Genomic DNA, 25,292 nt, shown 5'->3' with positions numbered 1-25,292 from the left:
CCTTTTCTTTTTGAGGAATCAGACGAACACGGCTGCTACTCTGAAAAATGCAGTTAGAGTACATGAAGTAATAGAAACACAATAGTTATCAGTTCTTCCTGCTCTGGGGCCAGCCAGTGGTATAAAATTGGGGATTGGTCCTGCTTTGAGCAGGGGGTTGGACTAGATGATCTCCTGAGGTCCCTTCCAACCCTGATATTCTATGATTCGAAAAATGGTATTTTTATTAGCAGGTTTTTGAAGCAGTGGTAAGGCTACATTACCTGTCTCTGAAGTAGCATCATTTCTTCAGTGTCCTAGATAAATCTTAATGCATTGGTAACATAATGAATGGTCAGACTTGAATTCTTTTTGCTACCACTCACATACCATGACTTAATATATGAAATACATTGGTAGTCTCCTGCTATATTTTATTGCAATTATTCAAAATGCTATGTTAATGTGGTTGTGTAAGCTGTACTGTTTTGGGCCATTGTTGTAGAATACTGTAGCATTTTGACTTTATTTTTATTATTATTTTGGGTAGTTGCAACATAGATTAAGAAGATAAGCAAAATACCTACAATATTCAGTACTGGTTCACAGATGCGGAAGGGCCGGGGGACAGGGGCGTTGGGAGGATAAAAATATCCAGATAGAATGCACAAAGGGCAAAGTGAAATTAAAGAGGCTAAAATACTAGTACAGAAAATTATAAGGGCTTAATCCATTTCTTGGAAAACAGGATTGAAATCCTAGCCCTATTGACACCACTGGCAAAGCTCCCATTGACTTCACTAGGGCCAGGATTTCACCCCAGTTGACATAGCACAATAAAAAGCACTACCTCGACTGAGCCAAATTCACAACCTGGTTTAAACAATGTGTCTATCATTGACTTTAATGGAAGTTGAACCTGCTTACATCAAGTCTGTACTTGGCTTATTTCTACGACAACCTTTATACAGCTCTCCAGTGACAATAATTAAACTGTTTTAAATGTCAAAAATAACGTTTATAAATGGCTCCTTCTCTCCCTGCCAGCGTGACTGAGGAGCAGTTTAGATAATTAAAGCTAAAATACAACAAGATACAAACATGGAATAGACGCTATAGACTGGACAATTAAAACACAGGGGCAGCTGCAGTTCAGTGGATCCTTTGTGGGACTGATTATCAGGACAGCTGGGTATTGTTCCCATCTCAGTTACTGACATGCTGTGTGACCTTGGATGTGTCACCTCACCTCCCTGTGCCTCATCTGTAAAGTGAGAATACAAAATATCACTTGGCGCTCTATGGATGAAAAGCATGATATTGTCTTCATTAGTAAAACATCCTAAAACAGTGCAACCATCATTTAAGAAGAATCATACTATGTGTGTGGTGTGGATGGTGAGTGGTGGGAGAAAGAGTGCAATGGGGCTGATGATAAAAAAAAAAAAGGAAAAAATAAAAAGAAAGAAAAAGAAAAACACCCCAGAAAAAGAAATGTTCAGGAAGTCTTTGAAACCTTGGAAGGGATGGACTGAGCAGGTGAGCGGGGCGGGGATGTTCCATTTTAGGGACAGCACAACCAAAGCTCAGTCACCCATTGATCTCAAGGATGACAGAAGGGAATTCTTAAAGCCTGGGTGGTTTCAGAATGCATGGTAATAGAATCCTCATGGCTGGGGGCTGCCTCTCTTCTAAAAGTTTCTTATTTGTGTGTGTCCCCCTATACTATGCAGGCACTTCCATGTCCACAGAAGTATTTCTCAGAGTTGAGCCACCTTTAATGGGGCAGCACTCTTGCCTCAGGCTGAGATCAAATGCACTTTTGATGTTGTGGACACAGCTTCACTACTGAAGTGAATTTGTCCCCAGAAATGGTTTGCCTTTATGCCAGCAATGAATTTGGTTTCAGTACTAAGACTTATATATATTGGATGAGAAGACAAGGGCAGTGTATGTAATTAGAAATACTTTCCTTCACATGAGATACATAGGCAAGTTCCTTTTCCTCCTGTCTGGTGACTGATTAAAATTCCACTGCACTTGCTGAAAGTATTAGCTGCCCTGACCAGTGCCATCCTCCATACTGAAATTGGTTTGAATGTCCATGTGGGAATGAACTATTGCTGAACATATAACATCTGTTCCATTTCGCCTGCACAGTCATTACACAGTGCCAGTGTTTGACTCATTGCTTTATAAAGCACTTCTGGAAACCTGGAGTATGAAAGGCACCATAGAAACTAAATTCTACCTTAAATTACCCAAATTACAGTACTGTCAAAAAAATGACAAGTTTATTACTAATTAAGTTAGACTGAATTTAAACAAGAAAATATTACTTGAGCTAATAGCTATATTTATGAAACACATTATAAATTAACTAATAAATCAGAATAAATAATTCCTCACTTGATTCAGGTGCTTATTTTCTCTGCTAAAAAAACCCATAAAACATACTACTCGGGAGGTAACACACTCACATCTGCACATAATGCATCTGTAATTCCATCAAGGGTTTCTGGTGACAGCATAACCACAACAGCAGATCTTAAATTACCAGAATCCAAGGATGGAATTACAGTCTTCATCAGATACTGCAGTATTTCCCAAACTTTTGAAAACTGAGCCCCACTCCTTCAAGAAAATGAAACCAGTAACACTTTGCACACCAGCCATTTGTTGTTAAAGGCCTACCCAAAGTGAGGAGTCACGCAGACCTGGTGTACACTACCAAGTTTTGCCAGCATAGGTATGTCAGCTCGGGGGAGGGAGGGCAGGAATCACACACCTCAACTGACACAGCTATGTCAGAAAAAGTCCTAGTGCAGATACAGTTATATAGCAAAAGATTTCTTTTGCCAGTATAGTTTGTCATTTGGGGACGAGGTTTAACTATACTGGGAAAACAACCATAATAGCTAGAGTCTTGCCATTTTTTTTTTTTTTTTTTAAATAAAGAAAGCTGAGACTCTGGAAACATTTGAAAGGCTTGCCTGCTCCCCTCCTGTGGCTACTCCTTTTTACTGCCTTTCCAAGTTTGGCTCATTCTCAATTGGTGTACGTTTCAGAGTGGATTAGTTAGTTGGGGGGGAGGGATAGCTCAGTGGTTTGCGCATTGGCCTGCTAAACCCAGGGTTGTGAGCTCAATCCCTGAGGGGGCCATTTAGGGGTCTGGGGCAAAAATTGGGGATTGGCCCTGCTTTGAGCAGGGGGTTGGACTAGATGACCTCTTGAGGTCCCTTCCAACCCTGATGTTCTATGATTCTATATAACACCTGCATCAGTATGCTATTGTACATGATTTACATATTTTGTTTTTCTGAGAGCTTGTTCACATGAGACATTTGCACTGGTTTAATCTAGAGTGTGAATTTAAACCAAATTAGTTTGAACAGTAAGCCACTTTTAAACTGGAATAAGAGTATCCACACAAGGATTCACACTGATATAACTAAATCAGTCTAACTGGTACAGCTTTGTCATGTAAGTAAGGTGTAAGTCTCTCTTGATGTCCAGTCATTTCTGCTATATTTTTGTAGTACTTCACTATCTCCAACATCACATGTAGGTTGTCTGTTAACTCTTTTTCCAATGATTTTTGTAAGTTATTAATATTCCCCAAAATGCTGACATGATTTTAATGCAATACTTTACTGATGTAAGTTTGAAAAACTGTAATATAGTATAGGAGTTGCTCATTAAGATGGAAAAGGCAGTTTTGGGAACAGTACCTCATGTGTTAAAAATTGGTGATGTTCCATTGCAGTCAGTGGAGCTGTGTTGATTTAAACCATCCGAGGAACTGAGCTTTTGTTTTTAACAAGGCTATTACAGGCTTCCAAGTGTTACAAAGAAAGGTAAGGCCATAACAATTCCTCTTGTGGAAAATTTCACAGGAGGGGACAAGTTACTCAGGAAAACTCTGGTGAAGCTGGTATTTTAGTCAGGTTAATTCTAAGGTGATTCTCATTCTTTCCCTCGACCAGGTAAGAAGATATTGCCTCTTTCTCATGCTCCAGGACTGTATGTGCTTTGCTGTGGTATTCAAGTGCTTTGCTGTGGTATTCTCTTTAAAGACATTACCTGCTGCTAGTTACAAAGATATTAACAAGCAGTTGTAATTATCTCCCTAGTGGCTTTCTCTCTGTAGAAACTTTTCTTAACCTTTTAATATCACTTTAGGGCTTGCATGCCTTAATGCTACGGTTGTGAAGTAGCAGTGGCTGCAGAGTTGTCATGACAATCTGCTCTGAGGGGGATCTAAGGAAAGGAGCTACCTAATAAGGATGAATCTTGTGTTCGTATGGTATTAGCTTTGATAGCTAGATAACTTCTGCTTGCAAAACTTGGAGGGATTTAATGGTCTCTCTTTCACTCATACATATGCTGTTTCTGTCTTTAAACTAGCATACACACGCCACCACACCCTTTGTCTTTCACCTTTTAACATTTTATTATAAAAATGCTCAATCTATAGTTCATCAAACGATAATCAAAATCCATCTTAATGCTAAAACCGCTTTTCCCCACCGTCACTAAAGAGAAACTAATTGATAGACTGCTATCAAGGGAAGACTGGCTAACAAGTACATTTGAATACAAGAAAACACAGAAATTGAGTACATTTCCCTAGAAGTCTTATGATTAATACTTTCTAACTTTTTGCTCACAGCTTTGCATATTTTCCTCTCTCCTTTTCCACCCCGGTGTGAGCTATACACATCCATGGGTGCTGATGAGATCCTGGCAACCACAACAGTGAAACTTGAGTGGTTTGAGGAATCAGAACCCCAGGCTGTGTGAATAGAGCCTTATTTACAGTTTCCTGCAGTATAATTCGTACATTATAGGCCAGATTCTCAGTTAGTACAATTGGTGTAGTTCCACTGACTTCGATAGAGCTTTGCTGCTTCATACCAGCTGAGCATCTGGCCCTATGTCTGAAGGATATCACTGGAATTTAGTAAGAAATAACTTCTCAGTGGAATCCAATGCAAAATGTCCCTCTCTGCTGAGCCCTCCTCCATTATTGTTTTTTAAATGGCCTTGTTTGTTTGAGAAACATCGGGGAGAAATTAGCATTTTATTTACAAAATAGTTTAATTTCAACACAGTTATGGATCAGTATATTTTTGAGCACTGAGAATATGACATTAGTAGTAACCATAGCTAATCTAAACATCATACTGTTGAATGCACATACTGCAATACTATTAGATCAAATGCTCTGAAGTTGTCTGGGTTTCTGGTTTGTGTGTGTGTGTATTTTTTTTTTTTTTTTTAAAAGGTCAGATTTCACAACTATCGCGTTATATATGTGAAATAGAGCACTCTGAGGACAGCATGAGAGGGCATTGTGAAGGGCAACAATGCTCACTGCCAGCGCTGCCTAATGGTCAGGTGGGGGTGTGGCAGGTTGTGTTCCATGCATTCCCTTTTTTCACTTCAAAAACAGACTTCAAAGAGAAACTGCAGAGCTACAATTAATTTGCAATCTTAACACCATTAATTTGGGCTTGAATAGGGACTGGGAGTGGCTGGCTCACTACAAAAGCAATTTCCCCTCTCTTGGTATTGACACCTCTTCATCAGTTATTGGGAGTGGACCACATCCACCCTGACTGAATTGGCCTTGTCAACACTGGTTCCCCACTTGTAAGGTAACTCCCTTCTCTTCATATGCCAGTATATCTATGCCTGTATCTGTAATTTTCACTCCATGCATCTGAAGAATTGGGGTTTTTTACCCATGCAAGCTTATGCCCAAATAAATCTGTTAGTCTTTAAGGTGCCACCAGACTCCTCATTCTTTTTTCACTATTGCTCCACCCTGGGGTGCTCTGATCTTTTAGTTACTCAGGTAACTCAGCCAGGTCCCATTTTCAAGTCCACTCCTTTCAGGGTACATATAAGGTGTCCAATAATGGGAAGATCATCAGGATCAAGTGAAGGAGTCAGGGTTTCCCTCTTGAATCAGACCTCACGCTCTGGACCCTTGTAGCTTCAGTGTCTGCTGTCAGATGGGTTCCTGCCAAGCGATAGGCTTTAGTAGCTGTCCCATTTTAGGGAATGGTAGGGGAGCCTGCGCTCATCCTCTCCACTGGGCTCCAATCCAGGGCCCAATGGTAGGCAGCTAAGCCCTGCACCTAGGGGTATTATGCAGCTGCTTCCCTAGAAAACTTCCTACCAGTCCCCTCTTTCCCAAAGGGTAAAGTAAAGAACTGAGCATAACAATAATGTTTTGACCTTCTAAGAGTCTCACAGGACCCTTCTTTGCAGGCTTGGTCAGGCCACTATCGCTAAGCCTCAGGCAGCAAGAACGCCTGTGTTGCTCCTTCCAACAAGTGGAGTGGAACCTGACTGCCTTCTTCAAGACAACTGGGAGATATCCATGTTGTCGGATGGTGACAGTGCTGATCAAATACTTCTTGTTGATGGTAACACTGTTATATCTAGCCACCTAAGGCACTGCAGTACACTGTTCTATAAACAGCTGCGGAGCCACAAGTGCTGGGGTGTTAGCAGGCAGTACAGCTTGAAAGACTGACCGCTCAAGGCATTTGTGATGGACTGTGGAACCTACCTTCTCTCAGGCACTTGTGTGATTCCAGTCAGAGTCTGCAACAGTTAAAAACGTTCCTATCTAGGGGCTGTTCAGTAGCCTATGTAAAATGAGACAGTGGACATACCTATGCCAACTCCTAGTGGACAATTATTTAAATTGGAGGGCCGGGGAGGAGGGGAAGAATGCATTTGGCAGCCTTGCCGGAAGTCTTAGAGGAAGCTGAAACCAAAGACGGAAGGGACTTGGAGACTGAACTGCCCTCTGACTACTAGAAATATTGCTTCTAGGTCAAGGTTGAGGCCCATTGGTGAGGAAATATGTAGGAAGCTCGCGCAGCTGCCTCCTGAGCTGGGCCAGTTTTATGGATGGATGACTTCCGTCTCCAGTGCTGTCAATCAACATCTGTTAATGATCACTACATTTAAATGAAAAGAAACCAACTGGCAATAATATTGAATTGTAATAGTTAATAAATATATATGATTATTTTGCTCCAATCCTGTGATTATCCTGTTAGGTGACTCCTTTAATCTCAAATTTATATTTCTCTCTCAGTGACCAAAATGAATAGTAATACAATGAAATGGGATCTGGGTGCTTGCCATGAGAAGATCCTGGTGTACTCTCATGCTCTGTCCCTGATTTAAACATTTTCAAGTTGTGCGACACATCTGCTAATAGTGGCTCGAAGGTTCTCACACAGTCATGCTCTGTAAAGATTAAGGACCAGATCCACAACTGGTGTAAACTGGTGCAGCACCCCTGAAGTCAGTGGAGCTATGCCAGTTAACCTCAGCTGAGGGTTTTCCTGGCTCTGCAGGGACACGGTCACATTGAAAATTTTCAGACAAAAATGTGATTTTCAATCTACTATATTTACAAGTAACACCTAGGAATCCTGTAACAAAAAAGGGATGAGACAATTGCTTTTCCCTCTCTGTTTGCTTTGTGCATTTGACAGTTCTCTGTTTATCATCTGTTTCACAGTTTGCCCTGTATAATCAGTCACCAGGGGAGCAGGAAAACACATGTGTGTATATATTTAAAAGGAATTTAATTTAAACAAAAAAAAACACACCCAGACAGGGAGCCCTATCAGAAAATGGAAATTTCTGAAATTAGTCAATTTAAAAAAAAATTGACAATATCGGTTTAATTGGCTCCATCAGAGCTGCTTATGAGCACTGAAGACCCAGGCTTTCTCCTCTGCCATGCTGATTGCTGTTCTAGCCAATGTAATGTTGGCACTTTTCTTGTTTTAGTATTGTTGTCCTGAAAGCTCTCTTAATCAAAGTCTCAAAACAGACCTATCTCCATCTCCATGACAACTAAGTCTCAGGGTTATAAGGAATTCAAGTAGACTGTCTTCTAATTGGTAGCACCTTAGACCTTCAGTGCTGCACTGTATTAGTGGCAGCTTCTAGATGAAGGCAACAGACTCTCAATATAATTCTAAAGAGGCATGTAACATTACATGACATCATGTATTTTTTTAATTGGACGTGCAAAGTACTTCCTAGGGGCAATATGGTAGGGTAGGGTAGGGGAGCACTCTGATTTTTGGATGACTAATCAGAAATTTAATAAATGTAATGTTGACCATCAGAAGTGAACTTAGAATATAAGCTAAGAGCTCATTCTTATTCAGGAGCAAAAAAGAACATGAATTTTTACATTTTGCAAACATGCAATTTTTGGTGCTAACTCATACTCACCTGTGTCCTCCTCTAGATCTCCTGGAGTTAACCGAAATTTTTTTGAGTTAGCAGTTGCATGGGCATAATTTTTCAAGTTCAACAGACTGAAGAAAAGAGAAAAGAAGGAACTCTAGAGATCCAATCACTCATAATTGAGTCCAAAAAGTTAAGAGATTAAATGTACGTAGTTTCTTAACTTTTCAACTTTCTGCGTATTCAAGCAGGAAAGACACTTTGGGCACAATTATTTTGCTTATTTCTTAACTCGGAGGGCAGTGAAGGTCCAGTGCGAATTATTTGATGCCAAAATCCTTCATTCCTCACTCAGACAATACTTCCATGGATTTCAAATGGGATTTACTCGTGTAAGAGGTTTAGGATTTGCCCGTAAGTCTCTGTTGCCTGATCTAAAGTTCTTTAAAGTAAATGAGAGTCTTTTCATTGAGTTTGATGGGCTTTGGATCAGGACCTAACAGAGCAGAAGACTACCTAAAACCTCACTGGAGGAGCTTTCCCTTGCTTTCAGATTTGTTTATGGGTTTTGCACTTACTGTAGTTCATCCTCTTTCTCCCCTCCTCTATGCCACTTCTTCAATTTATGTCAAGCACAGGTATATTGTTGTGATAGGTGGGGGAACATGTTTGTCAATTTATGAATCCCTTGTCGTTTCATTAATATCATTTATGATTGTCACTTTCTGTGTGGGTTAAAACCTCCATGTGGCAGCAGGAACAGACTGTCTGGGAAGCTGAATCAGGGCCGTCCAGGGGCCATCAACACTTGAATAGTTCTACCCTGCTAGAACAATGGGATTGTTACTGGCAGAGCCAATGGCTTTTAACAACCCTCTGCCCTACAGCCAACAAGGGGCTGGTGCATGGAGCATCCCCAATGGAAGAAGAGAAACATAAAAAGTGTCAATAATTGGTTTTAAATAGGATAGACTTTCTAAGCAAGGGAGACAGTCCATCCCTAGAAACAGAAGACATTGCTGGAGAAGCAGGGGGAAGAGGGTCCCTGCCCTTCTCCAAGGACACTGACCAAACGCAAGAGCTCTCAGGAGAGGCGAGGACTCTGAGAAGGGATTGCGTACAAGTGTTTGTTGTGTTTGCCTAGAACTGTAGCGCTCTGGTGCTGTCTAAGAGAAAAGTGGTGCTGTGCTAAGGCTATGTACTTTGCTTTAACCAGCATGGGGTCCCCAAGCAGTTAAACTGTAAATCAGAAGGACCACAGCTAAGTAGGACTCTGTGGGAGGATTCATAAGTGACTGGAGAGGCTTGGGAAATCTCAGCATTGGTTTGGAGCTTAGGGCAGTGGGAGTGTGGAGTCCCATGTCCCAAAGAAGGGTTTCAGGCAGGGAGTCTGCATCTGGGAGTATGTCCAAGAGGCTCAGAGATTGAGACAGTATCTGGGTTCTGCCGAGATCCTGCTGGCTTGGAAGCAGGTGGGTTGCAAAGGTTGGATCCAGTTGGCACAGTCTGGTGACCATCCACTAGGGGAACTCAGCCAAGACTGTAACAAATTTGTGGCAACATATGAGCACAGCATAGCATTGAGCAAAGCTGCTTGAAAGGGGGCTTTTGCAAGGAACTAAACCACTGCTTTTAGACTGAAAACAGAGAGTGGATCTTTTAGGTTGTTTGGGGAGGACAGGCTGGACAAATGAGTTCCGGGAAGTTCAAGAGAGATGAGCTAATAGAAATGTGCAAAGGGAGGAAGATGGACTTTAAAGAGTTTAAAATATCAGAGCTAGTGAATCAGTGGTGCAAGTAGATTGTAACTCTTACCGATACTGTACTGACCTCCCGACCCTGATCCCCCTCACAAAAAATATTCCGTGACTAGAGCCCTGCGTGGATACAAATTTATACCAGTGGATGTGGCTATCCGCTAATAGAAATCGGTATCTGCTGAACCTCAGGGCTCTCCCGGGAACTGCATCGGCGAAAGGAACAGATCATGGGGCCTCTGCTCCCAGGAGCCAGTGCCCTGTACTGGCAGCTCCTCCAGTGTGGCTGTACCGCCCCCAGCCCCTCCCTTTGACAGGGCTGTACAGACCCCAGACAGAGGATGCAGCTGTGTGAAAGGGCTGGGGGTGGGGCTGGGGGCAGTACAACTGCGCTGGAGGAGCTGCTGGCATGGGGCGCTGGTGCCTGGGAGCGGCGGCCCCACGTTCTGCTCCTTTTACCACTGCGGTTCCCAGGAGAGCCCTGCGGTTCAGCCGATACCAATTTCTATCCGCGGATATCTGCATCCACAGGTATAAATTTGTATCCGCGCAAAGCTCTAAAATTCATTCTTGACAATGTGTCTTTCTGGTACGGCGTACCGGCAATAAATGTCTTAATGGTATGGCGTACCTGACCATACCGGCTTACTTGCACCACTGTAGTGAATTGATGTTGCTGCATGAAGTCGAAGAGAAGTGAATGGGCTACCAGCCCCAGACTAGTACCCAATGGAGTGGCCAATTCCCTGGCACAGACCAGAGGCCAGAATGGTCTAGCTGGACCAGGAGAGAAAGAGGGACTGTAGGGTGGCAGTCCTAGCAATAGGGGCGTCTAGATAAGCTGTTCTAAGCTTTAGGTAAAATAGATATTCGATTAGACAGTTTGTTGGGTTAAACCTGTTTTTGCTCTTGTTTTGCTTTGTTCCTTCTATTGAGATTAAACCATATTTTATTTTGGAAAGGCTGGTTTATGTCATCGTATTCACACCCTGGTGATAACTCCTGAAGAGAAGACTAGCAAGGCTTGGGCCTACTGGAGGAATCACAGTTGGTACACATGGTACTGTACCCCTGGGACCCAGTCTGAGGGTGGGAGACTCATGGGATTCCACCCTGAGAGAGATGAAGATGCAGGGCCTGTAACTTGAGGGGGTGCTTTTAGAGAGACTAGAGTGGGGTCAAACATGTAGATAGCCCTGAACATTGATTATTATTATTTATTATTGATGTGTAATAAAGGCCCCAGTCAAAATTTAGGGCCCCATTGCTCTAGGTACTGTACTCAAGAAGCTTACAAGCTAAGTAAGAGTTTGCAGACTAATTACAGTAGCAGTTGATAGATGGATAGTGGGGGAAAAAGACACAGTCATGAATACCTATGTGTTCTATATTTGTATTTCATGTAGTTCTGAAAGGAGGAGGCAATCTTTGGTAAATCTGAATCTCTGTGCTTCTGTTCTTATGAAAGAAACTGAGATTTTTCATTGTGGTTATTGAACAATACCTTATTTTTGTCAGTTTTTTTCAAGTGTCATTGTGATGAAAAGTAAATATATGCTTTGCTATCCACGCTGCTTGGGAACGACAATCAGAACATCCTTTTCTCCTCTCAGGTTTGCTTACTTGCATGAACACTCTTCTCTGTCTTAACAATTAAACTCAGAAATCCAATGACCTTAATAGCTTTGGGGAGAGAAGGAAAGAGAATGTGTTTCAGTATATTATTTTTCTTTTTATGGGTTGTGTCTTGTTAAGATCTCTTTGAAATCTTTGTTCTGGAATGATGTCAAGATTGCTGTAGCTCTGAGTCATCCCTTGAATTTGATATCCTGAAGCATATTGGGCAACTAGGAAATAGAGCTTGATTCTTGTACTGTTACATTCTAACAATGTGTTTTAAGACCTAAGCTTGTACCAGCATAGCAATCAAGACTTTCTTTTGACTTTTCATGCTTTCAAAAAAAAGTATCTTCAGGTATTTCTGATTTGCACAGGGAACTTGAGTATATGTTACCTTTTCCCATGTTCTTATTTACATGCTCAGAAAAGAGGAAGAGAATCTGTTTTACTTGTTCTTAATCACTATTGGCACTTGATCTTTGGTTAACTGAAAATGTATAAATAAATAAACTGGAAAAGAGGGATCTCTTCCCTGTTTTGTTTTGTTTTTTAAAAGGAAGAAGGAAAACATAAAGAGAAGCACACAGTATCGTTGGGGAAACCTGAAAAGCCTCCAAAGGAAATCTTTTGGGGAAGTTCTCTGGCCTGTGTTATACAGCAGGGCAGACTAGATGATCACAATGGTCCCTTCTGGCCTTGAAATCTATGAATTCCACATTTATAGGTTATGTTGGATCCAATATAAAACTACAACACGTGCTTTATATTAGCAGGACAGAAAAAAATCAGAAGTTCTTCATTGTTAAAGTTTGCATGAGGCCATATAGCTTTTTAAGCCACAAAAAAATTTCAGCTTGTGTAAATGATTTGTGCCAGCTGAGGATCTGGCCTCCTAGTAATGTCAGAATGCTGATGTTTAAAACAGGCTGAAAAATATCTACAATGATAGTGTCAGAAAAAAAAATCTCTTGTCATTTTTTTTGTTGTCCCAGGTTGCTGAGGATTTTGCCTCTCTCTCTCTTTTTTTTTTTTTTTGGTCCTAAAAATCAGAGGAAGCCTATTTTATAACACCAAGAAGTACCTGCAAAGAATACAGCACAGATATCTCCAAATGAATGCCAGAAATTTCTCTTGGAAAAGCAAACCTTCCCTGTTTTTCTCTAGTAGGCTGAGCAACATCAGGAAAACATGAATTTCTTTTGCAAGAAAAGAAAACCATTTTCCCTGCCAGATTTTAATAAATATCTGCTGTTCAGCATATGAGAGAAAAAATAAATAGTGTAATTATATGACACTTACCTTCAATTTGCTTCAATCTGTTTTCCATATGCACCTGAAGTGGGAAGAGTTCCAGACCTAGAGCTGGGTAAATTTTTTTTTTCAAATAGTTTGCTGAAAAATGTATTTTTGGTTTAATTAAATTTTTCGCAAATTCGGGTTGAATTTGGCTAATAGTCATGGCCAAATAGAAAAAATCTAACTGGTTCATTTTGACATTTTTAAAATGAAATGTTTTGACTTTCTATTTCAAAATGACATTTTGTTTTGAAATTAGGTAGATTTACTTAAAAAAAATTACCCCCAAAATGTAACAAAATGAAACAAAAAACTGGGGATGGGGAGAAGGTTTTGGTTAAATACTGTTCAGTGATATTTACAATCCTCCTTTCTAGCCAACAGAGATCAGAAATCGAGTGAGATTCTGAATTCCTGATATTTAGCTTCTCTCAACTATTCCTTATGGTTTAAGTTTTTGATTAACTGTCTAACTCTTAGATATTCTCTTGCCAACATGGGCTTTTTAAAATGGCTTTTCAGGAAATTCTCCCTCCCAACAATAGCTGTTTTCAGTTTCCAGACTGAGATTGTGAAGAATGATGGAGGTGCCAAGAGAAGTTTTCTGGAAAACCAGTTTCAATGCTCCAGCACCAGGGCTATTAGATAAAAGAAGGCAGGCACCTTCACTATCTAGGAAGATGATCTCTGGTTAAATGAGAGAGCCTGAGGGATCAAGAAGTTCAACACAGTTCTGGATCCAGTTGAATCCATAATTAGCACCCTGTGCAGATACAAAATTGTATCCTCATCCGATCCATGATCCGCAAACGTGGTCCGCAGATTTCTGCGTCAGCAGATATAAAGTGGATATCAGCAGGTTTGCAGGGTTCTATCCATAATCCGCTCTTTAAGGGGTAAAGACTGGAAAATTTGAAACTTTAGAGATGCCTGTTCTGGGATTCTAATCAACTGCTTCAGAATGTCTGGAAAAGACCCAGACTCCTGGGTCTCTTGAATACAAAACAACATGAAGATGAAGTCAAGAACATGCTTGAGATATCTGTGACTAGATCTGAAACTGTAGAATTGCTCCATGCTGTTATGGAGCCAGCTGAAGCTCTGAGTATTATTGTAGCACTGTGGGGACATCATCAGCAAATGACTTGTCTGACCCTTTCATTGTCCAGCCAGAATCGGATGTCAAGCAAGTTCATAATCCAATGACGAGGAGGAAATAGGCATGCTTCTGACAACTCAACAACAGGCAACAACCTATTCTGTTTGTTCTTTCTAAAACACTTATCATCCTGGTATGTAACTGCTGGTAAAAGTGGTCTGCAGCTTATTTCCTTTATCTTGGAGAGTAATGAGTCTAAAAACCCTTCCTTGAGATAGTCACAGATCCTTTCAAAGGCATCAGTTCATATGCAGCAAGAAGGGAAGTGGCTTTTGCATTTTATACAGAGAGTTGTTGCCTGTCGTAACAAAACATAGTGTGTTAGAAGCTCTTTGCATTTTCTGTCCTTCCCAGTTCATGAGTGCAATATTGAGTATTTTGCGACAAGGACTGTGGAAACTGGATGTTTGATCAAACTGTGTATATGTCTTCAGCAGGAGTCGGCAACCTTTCAGAAGTGGTGTGCCTAGTCTTCATTTATTCACTCTAATTTAAGGGTTCGCGTGCCAGTAATACATTTTAATGTTTTTAGAAGGTATCTTTCTATAAGTCTGTAATATAGAACTAAACTATTGTTGTATGTAAAGTAAATAAGGTTTTTAAAATGTTTAAGAAGCTTTATTTAAAATTAAATTAAAATGCAGAGTCGCCTGGGCCTGTGGCCAGGACCCAGGCCGTGTGAGTGCCGCTGAAAATCAACTCATGTGCCGCCTTTGGCACGCGTGCCGCAGGTTGCCTACCCCTGGTCTTTAGCATTCCTATCACATTGCCTCACATTTTCAGTCAAGATATCCCTGGGTATTGCTTTTTCAAAATTGATTCATTCACAGAGATAGTGGTATCTGGTTTTTCATAGGATCAGTACCAGCCAAATAATAGAACAGAGATTTTGGAGGCTGTTTGTAGAATGCAGTTACTGTAGTAACCTTTCCCCTTTGGATTTCCTACTTCAAATCCTAAATTAGACAAGTGGAAATGTGTCTGTCCCTGGTTAATCTTTCGCGGACATGAACTGCCAGATTAGCAGTGTCTCGTCAGACGCACAGGAGAGAGATGGGGTTGTAATAGGGATACTGAGAATGAGAATAATACACTTGTGGAGTCCAGGGTTAGACCAGAAGGGAGTGGGGGTGCTGCACATCATGTTGGCAGAGCTGAGTGCTGAAAGCTTAAACCATGCTAGAGGTTAGCCAAAGCGATTTGTCCTTGATTTTCACTAGCACCAGCTTGTGTGGGTATACACCATACACATCCACAGAAACAGGATCCGCCCTGGACTTGCAGGGTGGTGATGACGATGTGTGGCCTTATGTGTTTTGGGGATTATTGTGTTAGCTCTGCATTTCCCCCCCAGTTTGTGAGCATTAAACTCAGAAGGTGCCCCTACTTCCAAAAGGATGTATTTTACCTGTAATAAAAACTTGTACACTTTTGCAGCTAGCTAGATTGCACACTAAACACAAGTGACAAAACAAAATAATTATGGTCTGTTAAATATGTGCAGTACTAAAGTATCCTTTCTTTTCCAGATAGGTGTTTTTAACACCAAGGGAATACTTTCATGAGAAGAATAACATCGATTAATTACCTTTTTGTGGTTCTTGGGGATTTAGGCATTTTGCTGCACTCTAAACAGCTTGTTTGCGGATTTTTATTTGCCCAGGGTGGAGTGAAGAAGTTCAGTAAAGTCAAGACCTGGCATATAAATTCAAATTCCCCCTAATCAAATATGTATCCTTTGAGTCTCACCTGACTTCTCAGTGAAATGCAGAAGAAAATGTAATGCTGTTTAAAATATGCAGTTATTAAACTTGAATGTCAGAATTCTTTGAGTTTCCAAGATTGGTTAGCTGGACTGTTCCAGTATTTTCTCAATGATATAAACTGTGGAATTAGTATCAGACTACTTTCTACATGGTATATGCAATGCTATCCATATACCCCAGAGGTTTTGTTATAAGTGTATTGATGCACTCTAATACACATTACTAGATCTAAAAAGTAATCAGCAAAATATTGCTCATTTTTCATTGAGTTAAGGTCCACAGATCAGAACTTTATGGAGGTGGAGCATGCCCCTGCTGCCAGTGACTGGCCGGTCCGGTTCTGCCACCAAGCTGTAAGCCAGCTGACATACCCATTGTTTGGATCTATGGACCTTATTACTTTGAGGAAAGGAAATTTATAGCTAAACACAGATACATTTTTCTATTACTTTCTCATAATGTGATTACTTTTGCTTCGTGGGTAAAGGCTGCATGGTGAGTCTTTTGCTGTCACACATGCTCAGGACACTTAGCTGGAAAAAATAACAGAAAGTAATTAATGTTACCTTTCTGCCTGAAAAGTCACAGTTGCTCTAATGAACTACTTAGAACAATCTGAGTCATTCACCTGGTTATAGAATCCATTACTTTATCCACTTTGCATTTTCCTCCAGATGCTTTCTTTCCAGGATGGCTGCCATGTAACCTTTTTTTCATTTAAATCAGAACACGAAATTATTTTCTCTCTGATGTGGCCTTTGTTTTTCTCTCTTTGGTATGTGTCTTTGCAATATAGACCTTCTCCAACTCAGCTCAGTCTGCTCTGGCACTCCATATCTCTTACCTCTCACAGCAGTGTTCTGACAAGAGTTTGTACTACACTTAGTATTTTTAGCTTGTGTTGGGATTGATGGGCTGTTATGGTTTATATGGGCTTGCAACACATGGGATTATTTTAAGGTTTTGTGTTCCAACAAATATGAAAAACATCATCATAGTGACTGTGTTTTGTATGCTTTCCAGCCAAACTCATAAATCCGTCATTGGTAGGTATGGGGAGGGAGGCATAAAACTCAGCCAAGTTTCCCCCCAAAGTCTCACCAACCTCAGCTAACCTTTCAGGGAGCATGGGCCGAATCTCAGGTTTCGTTACAAAAGGTTTGTGCAAATGTAATCCTGGCTTTAAATTGTATCCAAGGCCTGACATTGGGAAGTCTGTGGCCATTCATTAGGCATATTTACTTTTTAAGTCTCTGTTGAATTCATCTTCCCACTGGAGGCCTTATCTCTAGTGCGGGTCAAATAATTTGTTGCCTGTAATATATGTTGCAAATTTAGACATGTTTAAATTCAGCAGATGCAAATAATTTGCATTTATTATTCAATAACTCTATAGTTCAGCAAATAATATTCTGTGAATAATATTGCTGGCAAAGTTTGCCATTTTCATGAAATAATTAATTGTAAATACTTTTACTTGTGATTCAGACCCTCCTCTCCACACCTTTTTTGTATAACGTAGAAACTTACTCCAATCATTGTGACTTCAAGTTCAAGCAGCCACTAGATTATGATTGTTATTGCCCTTATTGATACAATGCAGAAATTGTAATACCTCACTCATTTCCAACAAGAGATTGTGATGCCATAAATACAGGACTGGGTTTGTGGCAAGATCAAGAAGATGATACTGGGCAATGGCTCTCTGCCAAGCACTAATAACCAAAATGGTACCAAAAGGAATATCGAGAGAGACTGGCCACATACTGGAAACTACTTTATGTATAAATATTCATATATTGTATTTTACATTGTAAAGTTTGCTGTAGTGTGAAATTAGCTCTTTACAGGTCCTCAGTCTCCAGACTTCCTTTGGTCCTCATAAAGGACAGATTATGGTCTATTGACCACACCATGGTAATGTGCATTGCACAGGTGCCTAGCTAGCTACTAAATCATTCTCTCATAATGCTTCTGCCAGCTGTTGAGAGCTTCTTCCCTCAGGATCCCGCCCATATTTAGTCTAAGGTAAAACATTTTTAAAATTTCCTTTTATGCCAACATTCAGTGGCATGAGGGATAGGGACTGGAAACTATAAATGTACAGTGTGTTCATTAAATGAAATAGTACCAACAGAATAGGGTATCAGTCTGAGGATGTGGGAGGAGGGGAAGATTTATAATTTTCCTCTCACCCTACCTGATTTCCAGGACATGCACTGAAAGCGTTGAGGGCTCTGAGCTCCTCTTCTATTGACATACAGTGCACTCTATGTTTACAGGGCAGTAAAGAAATTAATTTAGCGTATGGCTGAGCTGGATTGTCGTCGTTGGCTCTGTTGACCTTTATTGTAAGTTGCCTTGGGATATTTGTATGCTTAGGCGAGCCTATAAATAGCTATAGTATGATGGGAGTGTTATTGCAGAAAAGCGCTTTGCAAAAACAGATTGTCATTTCATTTCCAGGGAGGGAAGGAGAAAGGTATGTGTTAGGCTTGCGAAAAGAAAGGAATTCCCCTCAACACACTCCCACCTCATAGCACTGACCGCTGAAGAAAGAACTTGTAAGATTTTTTTGGTTGTCACCAATCAGGCCATGCTGTCCTGATTTTTGCAGCCCTATAGCTTTAAGAAGCCTAAGTCCTGGAGCAGCCTGGTATTCTGATAGCATGTGCTTCCACTTGAGGGATCAAAGTTCAGGGCTGATCTTACTTGCTGCTCTGGCAGGGGCTGGGGAGTGTATGGTGGAAGAGCACTCAGCCCAAGTGCCTGGGAGTGCCTTTGGCTGATGCTTTGAATAACATTTGTGGCCTTTGCAGGGAATGCTATCCCTCCTAAGAGAATTTCGGTCACATGGGCCCCAAAGAGATGGAAGTGAAGTGAACGGGGAAAGAAACTGGAGTATATCCCTGGCGGAGCTCACCGAAAAAGGGACAACATGTGAACCTTTCCTGATCCCAAGGGTTATCTCAGTTTTCTGTGTTAGGTTGTCTGTTGTTTAAGTGGAGTTTCTTTTTCAGATGGCAAGCTGTCTGAGTAAAGCAAACAGGGTGTTTTCTTCCTTTTTGAAGACCTTCCTTCCCCCTTTCAATAAAAGCAACTCAAATCTTCATTTGAGTTGCCAATACAATGAGCCCAACAGCCCTGAAGTAAAGAATAGGAGTATTTCAATGAGTGCAGAAGGCTAAATTTGGCCAATGGATTTTTCCCTTTATGCTTGGGTCTAGAAGGGTAACTGATCTGTATTAAACAGTACTTTTCAGTTATCAAACTTACTTTATTTCTCTCCTAAGCTGCTTTTGCATTCTTCTCACACCCTTTCTGACTTTCCTTCACCCCTTACCTGCTCCTCTGGCTCTTTACAGCATAATATAACCTCCTAGCACTGTTCCCACCAAACTGAAATTTACAGCTGTGCTGCCTCTGCTGATTTTCCAGACAAAAAAAGAGTGCTGTTGTTTTGTTTTTGTTTTTTCTTCTCATCTTGCAGGAAAGCAATCTCCAGGTCAGGCCTCCAGCATCTGGCTCCTCTGCACTCCCTCAACATCGCAATCTCCAATGGGCCAGGGAAGGAGCCAAGAACAACACTAGAATGGAGTGTAGGTGTTTATTTTTAATCATGGCAATTTATCTAAATAACATCTCCTGCCCCTGTTCCCTCTAACCTTCATTTTTTACATGGATAGGTAAAGGTGCATGTAACAGGGTTGGGTGTTAGCTCTGCTCACTATGAGCTTGATCCTGGAAGGTGCAGAGAGCTCTGGCATCTATCCAGCAAAGCACGTAAGCACATGAAAAGTCCTATCAGAGTCAATGGGACTGCATATGTTTAAAGTTTAGCACCAGTCCAGCAAAATTACATGCTTGAGTGCTCAGCATCTTGCAGGATCACGCCCTAAGATGACAACTATAGGTGTATTAGAGAGATTTTATTTCCTTTTGAAGTTGTTTTGTGATTTAGGTCAAGACAATCTTTAAATAAAGACTGGATGTCTTTCTAAGTGATACGCTCTGCCTCAGCTACTGTTGTTTGGCCTGAAGCAGGAATCACTGGCTGAATTTTTTTGGTAGCCTGTGTAATACGGGAGGTCAGACTAGATGATTGCAATGGTCCCATCTAACCTTAAAATCTATGAATTAATAATAGAGTGCAGAGAGGAGTATTAAAAAAAGTTCAATCCTCTCCGTTTCAGAGATCCTGTGTGGATCCCAAAGGGATTGGCCTTACAAAACCTAAATCCTGCTCCAGAGGAAACGTAGTCCCCGATTCAGCAAGATATTTAAATACATGTCTGTCTTTAAGCATGAGAGTTTCCCATTAAAGTCAGTGGCACTGCTCATGTGCTTCAAGTTAGGCAAAAACTCAGTTAAGTACCTTGCTAAATCGTAGCCTAATACAACTACTTGCACTTTTCAAAAACGGCACTGTACAATGTATATCCTCCCAAGTGGTTTCTTATATAACCTATATAGAAGTGCACTGCCCATCTGTCAAGGGGAACTCATACAACCCGAGGGATATGGTGTGTACAGTAAATTCTTTGATGGAGTATTTGGATTAATTTGTATTAGGGTTGGAAAGGACATGGTGATATTTAATCTATTTCTCTATCTGCAAGATAATATTAATAGATTACTACAGCATCCCTGTTGGTTCTGTCTTGACTTTCCTTTAGAACTTCCAGTGCAGGTGATTCATTGACCTCCTGTGGCAGGTTATTCCAATGTCTGACTGACATCATGCCCAAAAAGTGCAGCCTAAATTTGTAGCATAAATGTTTCCTTCCTTAATGTGTCCACAATGATGGCTGAAAATAATTCCCTGCTCACACCCTTCATTTTTTGTTAATTCCTTGCTAGTTATTTGTCAGTGTCACATTTGGAAGGCAGGGTGGCCTGGTGGATAGAGCACTTGACTGGGTCTCAAGAAACCTGAGTTCTATTCTTAGCTTTGCCAGTGGCCTATTGGGTGACTTTAGGCAATTTGCTTCACCTCTGTGTGCCTCAGTTTCCCCATACGTAAATAATAATGCTGACCTTTGAGATCTGCTGATGACCAGTGCTATATAAGAGCAAGGTATTGCTCCTGAGGTTTTCTTTTCTTCCCCACAGATGTATAAATTCATAGCTTAACCTCACTTTCGTTATTCACATTTTCTAAACTTTTTATAACTTGCTACCCTTTGGCTTCTATCTAACTTAGTGAAAACTTTTTGCAGCACTGCTGTAACCTGTATACCCACTGAGGAGCTGCTTTTATAGCCATAGGGCAATGTGCAGTATGCCCTTCCCTAAAGATGTGTGGTGTGTATTCTTCCAGTAGGGCAGCGTTTCTCAAACTGGGGTCCATGGACTCCCGGGGGTCCATGAGGGTACTCCAGGGGGTCTGCCGGCCCCGCTGATCAACTCCTTCCCCTCCCTCCCTCCCATTGCCTCCTGCACAATGGAGAACAGCTGTTCAACGGCATGCAGGAGGCGTTGGGAGGGAGGGTGAGGAGTGGGGACAGAGTGTGCTTGGGGAAGGGGCTGGAATCATGTTGGGGCCATTGGCCCTGCTGATCAACTCCTCCCTCTCCCTCCCAGTGCTTCCTGCACACCATGAAACAGCTATTTCCCGGCATGCAGGAGGTGCTAGGAGGGAGAGGGAAGAGCAGGGATGGGGTGACCTTGGGGTAGGGGGCGGAAAGAGATGGGGAAGAGGAGGGGCAGGGGTGGGGTGGGGCCTTGAGGGACAGGGTAGAGTGGGGGAGGGGCATGCGGCTGAGCAGGGGCTTGGGGGGTCTGAGAAAAATTGAAATAAAAATGGGGGTCCTTGGGTTGCTAAAGTTTGACTTGTATGTGACTCCTGCTTCCGATCAGCCCATGCATGATACCAGCCTCCATTGTCCACTTATTAGATTTTCAAATGAGCACCTCTGTGCATTCTCCCATGCTGCCCCACACGCTTGGGAGGAGTTCCCTATGAACATCCACAAAATGAATTCAGTATGCTCCTTCAACAGGTTCCTTAAAACGTCCCTTTTCTATGATTCCTACAAAAAATTGACAACAGTTAGGCTGCTGATATGCTGATATGACTGGCTATCATGTTGGCCAACATTGTTTCTTTGTACTCCCCTGTCTGTTTATCCATCTGTTGTCTCTTGTCTATACTTAGATTGTAAGTTCTTTGGGGGCAGTGATTGTCTTTTTGTTCTATTTGGAGTCCTACTCCATGACTAGGACCCCTAGGCACTGTGGTAATACAATAAATAATAATAATAATAATAATTAGTAATATGTAGTGTATAGATCTGTGATATATGTTCTTTGAAGGAACACTCTTTTGGCCTTTGATTGTATGATACACATCCTTTAAAGGGGCAGTTGGAAGGACTTATAGATATACGGGGTCCACTTTTGTATCCTTTGAAGTAGCAAAATTCAGGATTGGACCCTCGTGTACATTCTGTGAATGGACAATTTATATAGACCTATGGAGTACGTTGAGTGTTCTTTAGGGGGAAACTATTATAACCCTCTGGCCATGTTATACAGTCTTGGAAAGGTCCAATAGAAGTTAATAGGAATGAAACATGTAGGATTCTATTCAATAGAAATAGGTTTCTGTTGAAATTATTCTAAAAACCAAGTTAATATAATAGAGGATGGTATCATTTCATAGGCTTCTGTTTTTAACTGCCCATACAGGATTGTTTGGTAAGACTATACAATTTAATTAAGAGTTTTAGGTGTTTAAAAAAGTATAAAAAGGTTATTTTCCCTATTCAGTTATATAGGACTTTTCCATAAGGGTGTCCATATTGCCCATTGGCTGTATTTACACCCATACATGTGAATCTGTATGCTTCCATCATACTCTGCCTCTTTTTGGTATGTGGTTCTAGCCAGAGCTATTGGCTCCTTACCTTAAAGAACAATGGATTGAAATGTGTGTGTGTATTTGTATATATTGATATTCTACATTTATATATACATAAAATGTAGTGTATCAACTCTAATCCCACTGGTATTGACTTGTCACAACAACATTAATCCAGATGAATGCTTTTCTTTTCCATGTCTATGGTCTCCCTTGTAAATCATCATTTCATATACTCCGTTAATTTGTACACTGAATGATGTCTCTTCCTATTAACGTTTCTGCAAAACGAAGTCTTGTAGTTGGGAACTGAGTCTGCAGATGGGAAGAGACATACATCATCAGAGGCTCATGAGTAGGGGGAATCCTTGCATGTGGGTATGTCACTACCCCTTTTAAAAAGTGGAGCGTGGTTTAGCTAGCTGCTTCTTTAGCTCTCACATCAGGAAGTAGTAGTGAATCCAGTCTTCCCATATAGTTAAAAATCACTGAGATTGTGTATAGCCTGTATTTGAAGACATTTTTTAGGATGAGCAATTATTTTTTGCTGTTTCTCTTTCAGCATTTTAGACTTGATTCTGATCAACAAGGCGGAATCGGTTGCAAAACTGAAGGGGGTCACAATTTGGGTGAAAGTGATCATGAAATGATAGAATTGATGATTCTAAGGAAAAGAAGGAGTGAGAGCAGCAGAATAAGGACAAAGGACTTTAAAAAAAAAAGCAGATGTTAATAAACTCAGAGAACTGGTAGGTAGGGTCCCATGAGAAGAAAATCTATGGGATAAAGGAGTTCAGGAGAGCTAGCATTTCTCAAGGAGACAATATAAAAGGCTCAACTGCAAACTATCCCAACAGGAAGAGGCCAATGTGTGTCCTTTAGGTGCTGTTTAATTACCTGAAAATCAAAAAGGTATCCTACAGAAAATGGACACATGGATGAATTGCTAAGGAGGAGTACAAAAGAATAACACAAGCATGAAGGGACAAAACCAGAAAGGCTAAGGCACAAAATGAGTCAAATCTAGTAAGGGACATAAAAGGCAGTAAGAGGAGGTTCTGTAAATACATTAGGAGCAAGAGAAAGATGAAGGAAAGTGACAGTCCTCTACTTAGCAGGGAAGGAGAGCCAATGACTGATGACATCACGAAGGCTGAAATGTTTAATGACTATTTTGCATCAGTCAAAATAAGGAAAGTACAGGTTAAAGATATTAGATAAGTTAGATGTATTCAAGTCAGCAGGGCCTGATGAAATTCATCCTAGGGTACTTAAGGAACTAGCTGAAGCAATCTTGGAACCATTAGCAATTATCTTCAAGAAGTCGTGAAGGATGGGTGAGGTCCCAGAACACTGGAGAAGGGTAAACATAGTACCTATTTTTAAAAAGGGGACCAAAGAGGACCCAGGGAATTATATACCAGTTAGTATAACTTTGATACCTGGAAAGATACTGGAAGAAATTATTAAACAATCAATTTGTAAGCACATAGAGGATAATATAGTGATAAGGAATAGCCAGCATGGAGTTGTCAAGAACAAATCATGCCAAACCATCCTACTTTCCTTCTTGGACAGTGTTACTGACCTAGTGGGTGGAGGGAAAGCAGCTGATGTGCTATACCTGGATTATAGTAAAGCTTTTGACACCATCCCACATGACATTCTCATAAGCAAACTAGTGAAATGTGGTCTAGATGAAATGACTATAAGGTGGGTGCATAACTGGTTGAAAGACCATACTCATCGTTATCAATGGTTTGCTGTCAAACTGGGAGAGTGTGTCTAGTGGGATCCTCCAGGGGTCAGTCCTGGGTCCAGTACTAGTCAATATTTTCATTAAAGATTTGGATAATAGAGTGGAGAGTGTGCTTATAATGTTTGCGGATGACACCAAACGGGGAGCGGTTGCAAGCACTTTGGAGGGCGGGATTAGAATTCAAAATGACCTTGACATATTGGACAATTGGTCGAAATCAACAAGATGAAATTCAATCAAGACAAGTGTAAAACACTACAATTAGGAAGGAAAAATCAAATGCACGAATACAAAATAGGGAGTAACTGTCTAGATGGGAGTACTGCTGAAAGGGTTCTCTGGTTATAGTGGATAACAAACTGAGTATAAGTCAACAATATGATACAGTTGTGAAAAAGGCTAATATCATTCTGGGGTGTATTAACAGAAGTGTCACATGTAATACACAGGAGGTTATTGTTCTGCTGTACTTGGCACTTGTGAGGCCTCAGCTAGAGTACTGTCTCCAATTCTGGGCGCCACACTTTTGGAAAGATGTGGATAAATCAATGAGTCCAGAGGAGAACAACAAAAATGATAGAAGATTTAGAAAACCTGACCTATGTGGAAAGGTTGAAAAAAATGAAACATGTTTAATCTTGAGAAAAGAAGACTGAGGGGGGGAGCATGATAAGAGTCTTCAAATATGTTAAACGCTGTTACACAGAGCACTGTGATCAATTGTTCTCCATGTCTTCTGAAGGAAGGGCAAGAAGTAATTGGCTTAATGTGCAACAAGGGAGGTGTAGGTTAGATATTAGGAAAAGCTTTCTAAGCATAAGGGTATTTAAGTTCTGGAATAGGTTTCCAAGGGAGGCTG

General features: G+C 40.9%; 1 protein-coding gene across 6 annotated transcripts in view; it reads left to right on the top strand.

Annotated features, from left to right (window-relative positions):
- DGKI (diacylglycerol kinase iota) overlaps window positions 1-25,292 on the top strand; it is a 284,192-nt gene that overhangs the window by 76,724 nt on the left and 182,176 nt on the right. For all 6 annotated transcript variants that reach the window (XM_037878871.2, XM_037878878.2, XM_037878861.2 and 3 more), the window contains exon 2: window positions 19,303-19,411. In XM_037878871.2, coding sequence (XP_037734799.1) covers window positions 19,303-19,411 — 109 coding nt within the window. The remainder of the gene's footprint in view (window positions 1-19,302; window positions 19,412-25,292) is intronic.

This window comes from Chelonia mydas, chromosome 1, assembly GCF_015237465.2.
Source record: "Chelonia mydas isolate rCheMyd1 chromosome 1, rCheMyd1.pri.v2, whole genome shotgun sequence".
Lineage (NCBI taxonomy): Eukaryota > Metazoa > Chordata > Testudines > Cheloniidae > Chelonia > Chelonia mydas.
The sequence above is the reverse complement of the archived record's forward strand: the minus strand, read 5'-3'. Positions and strand labels throughout refer to the sequence as shown.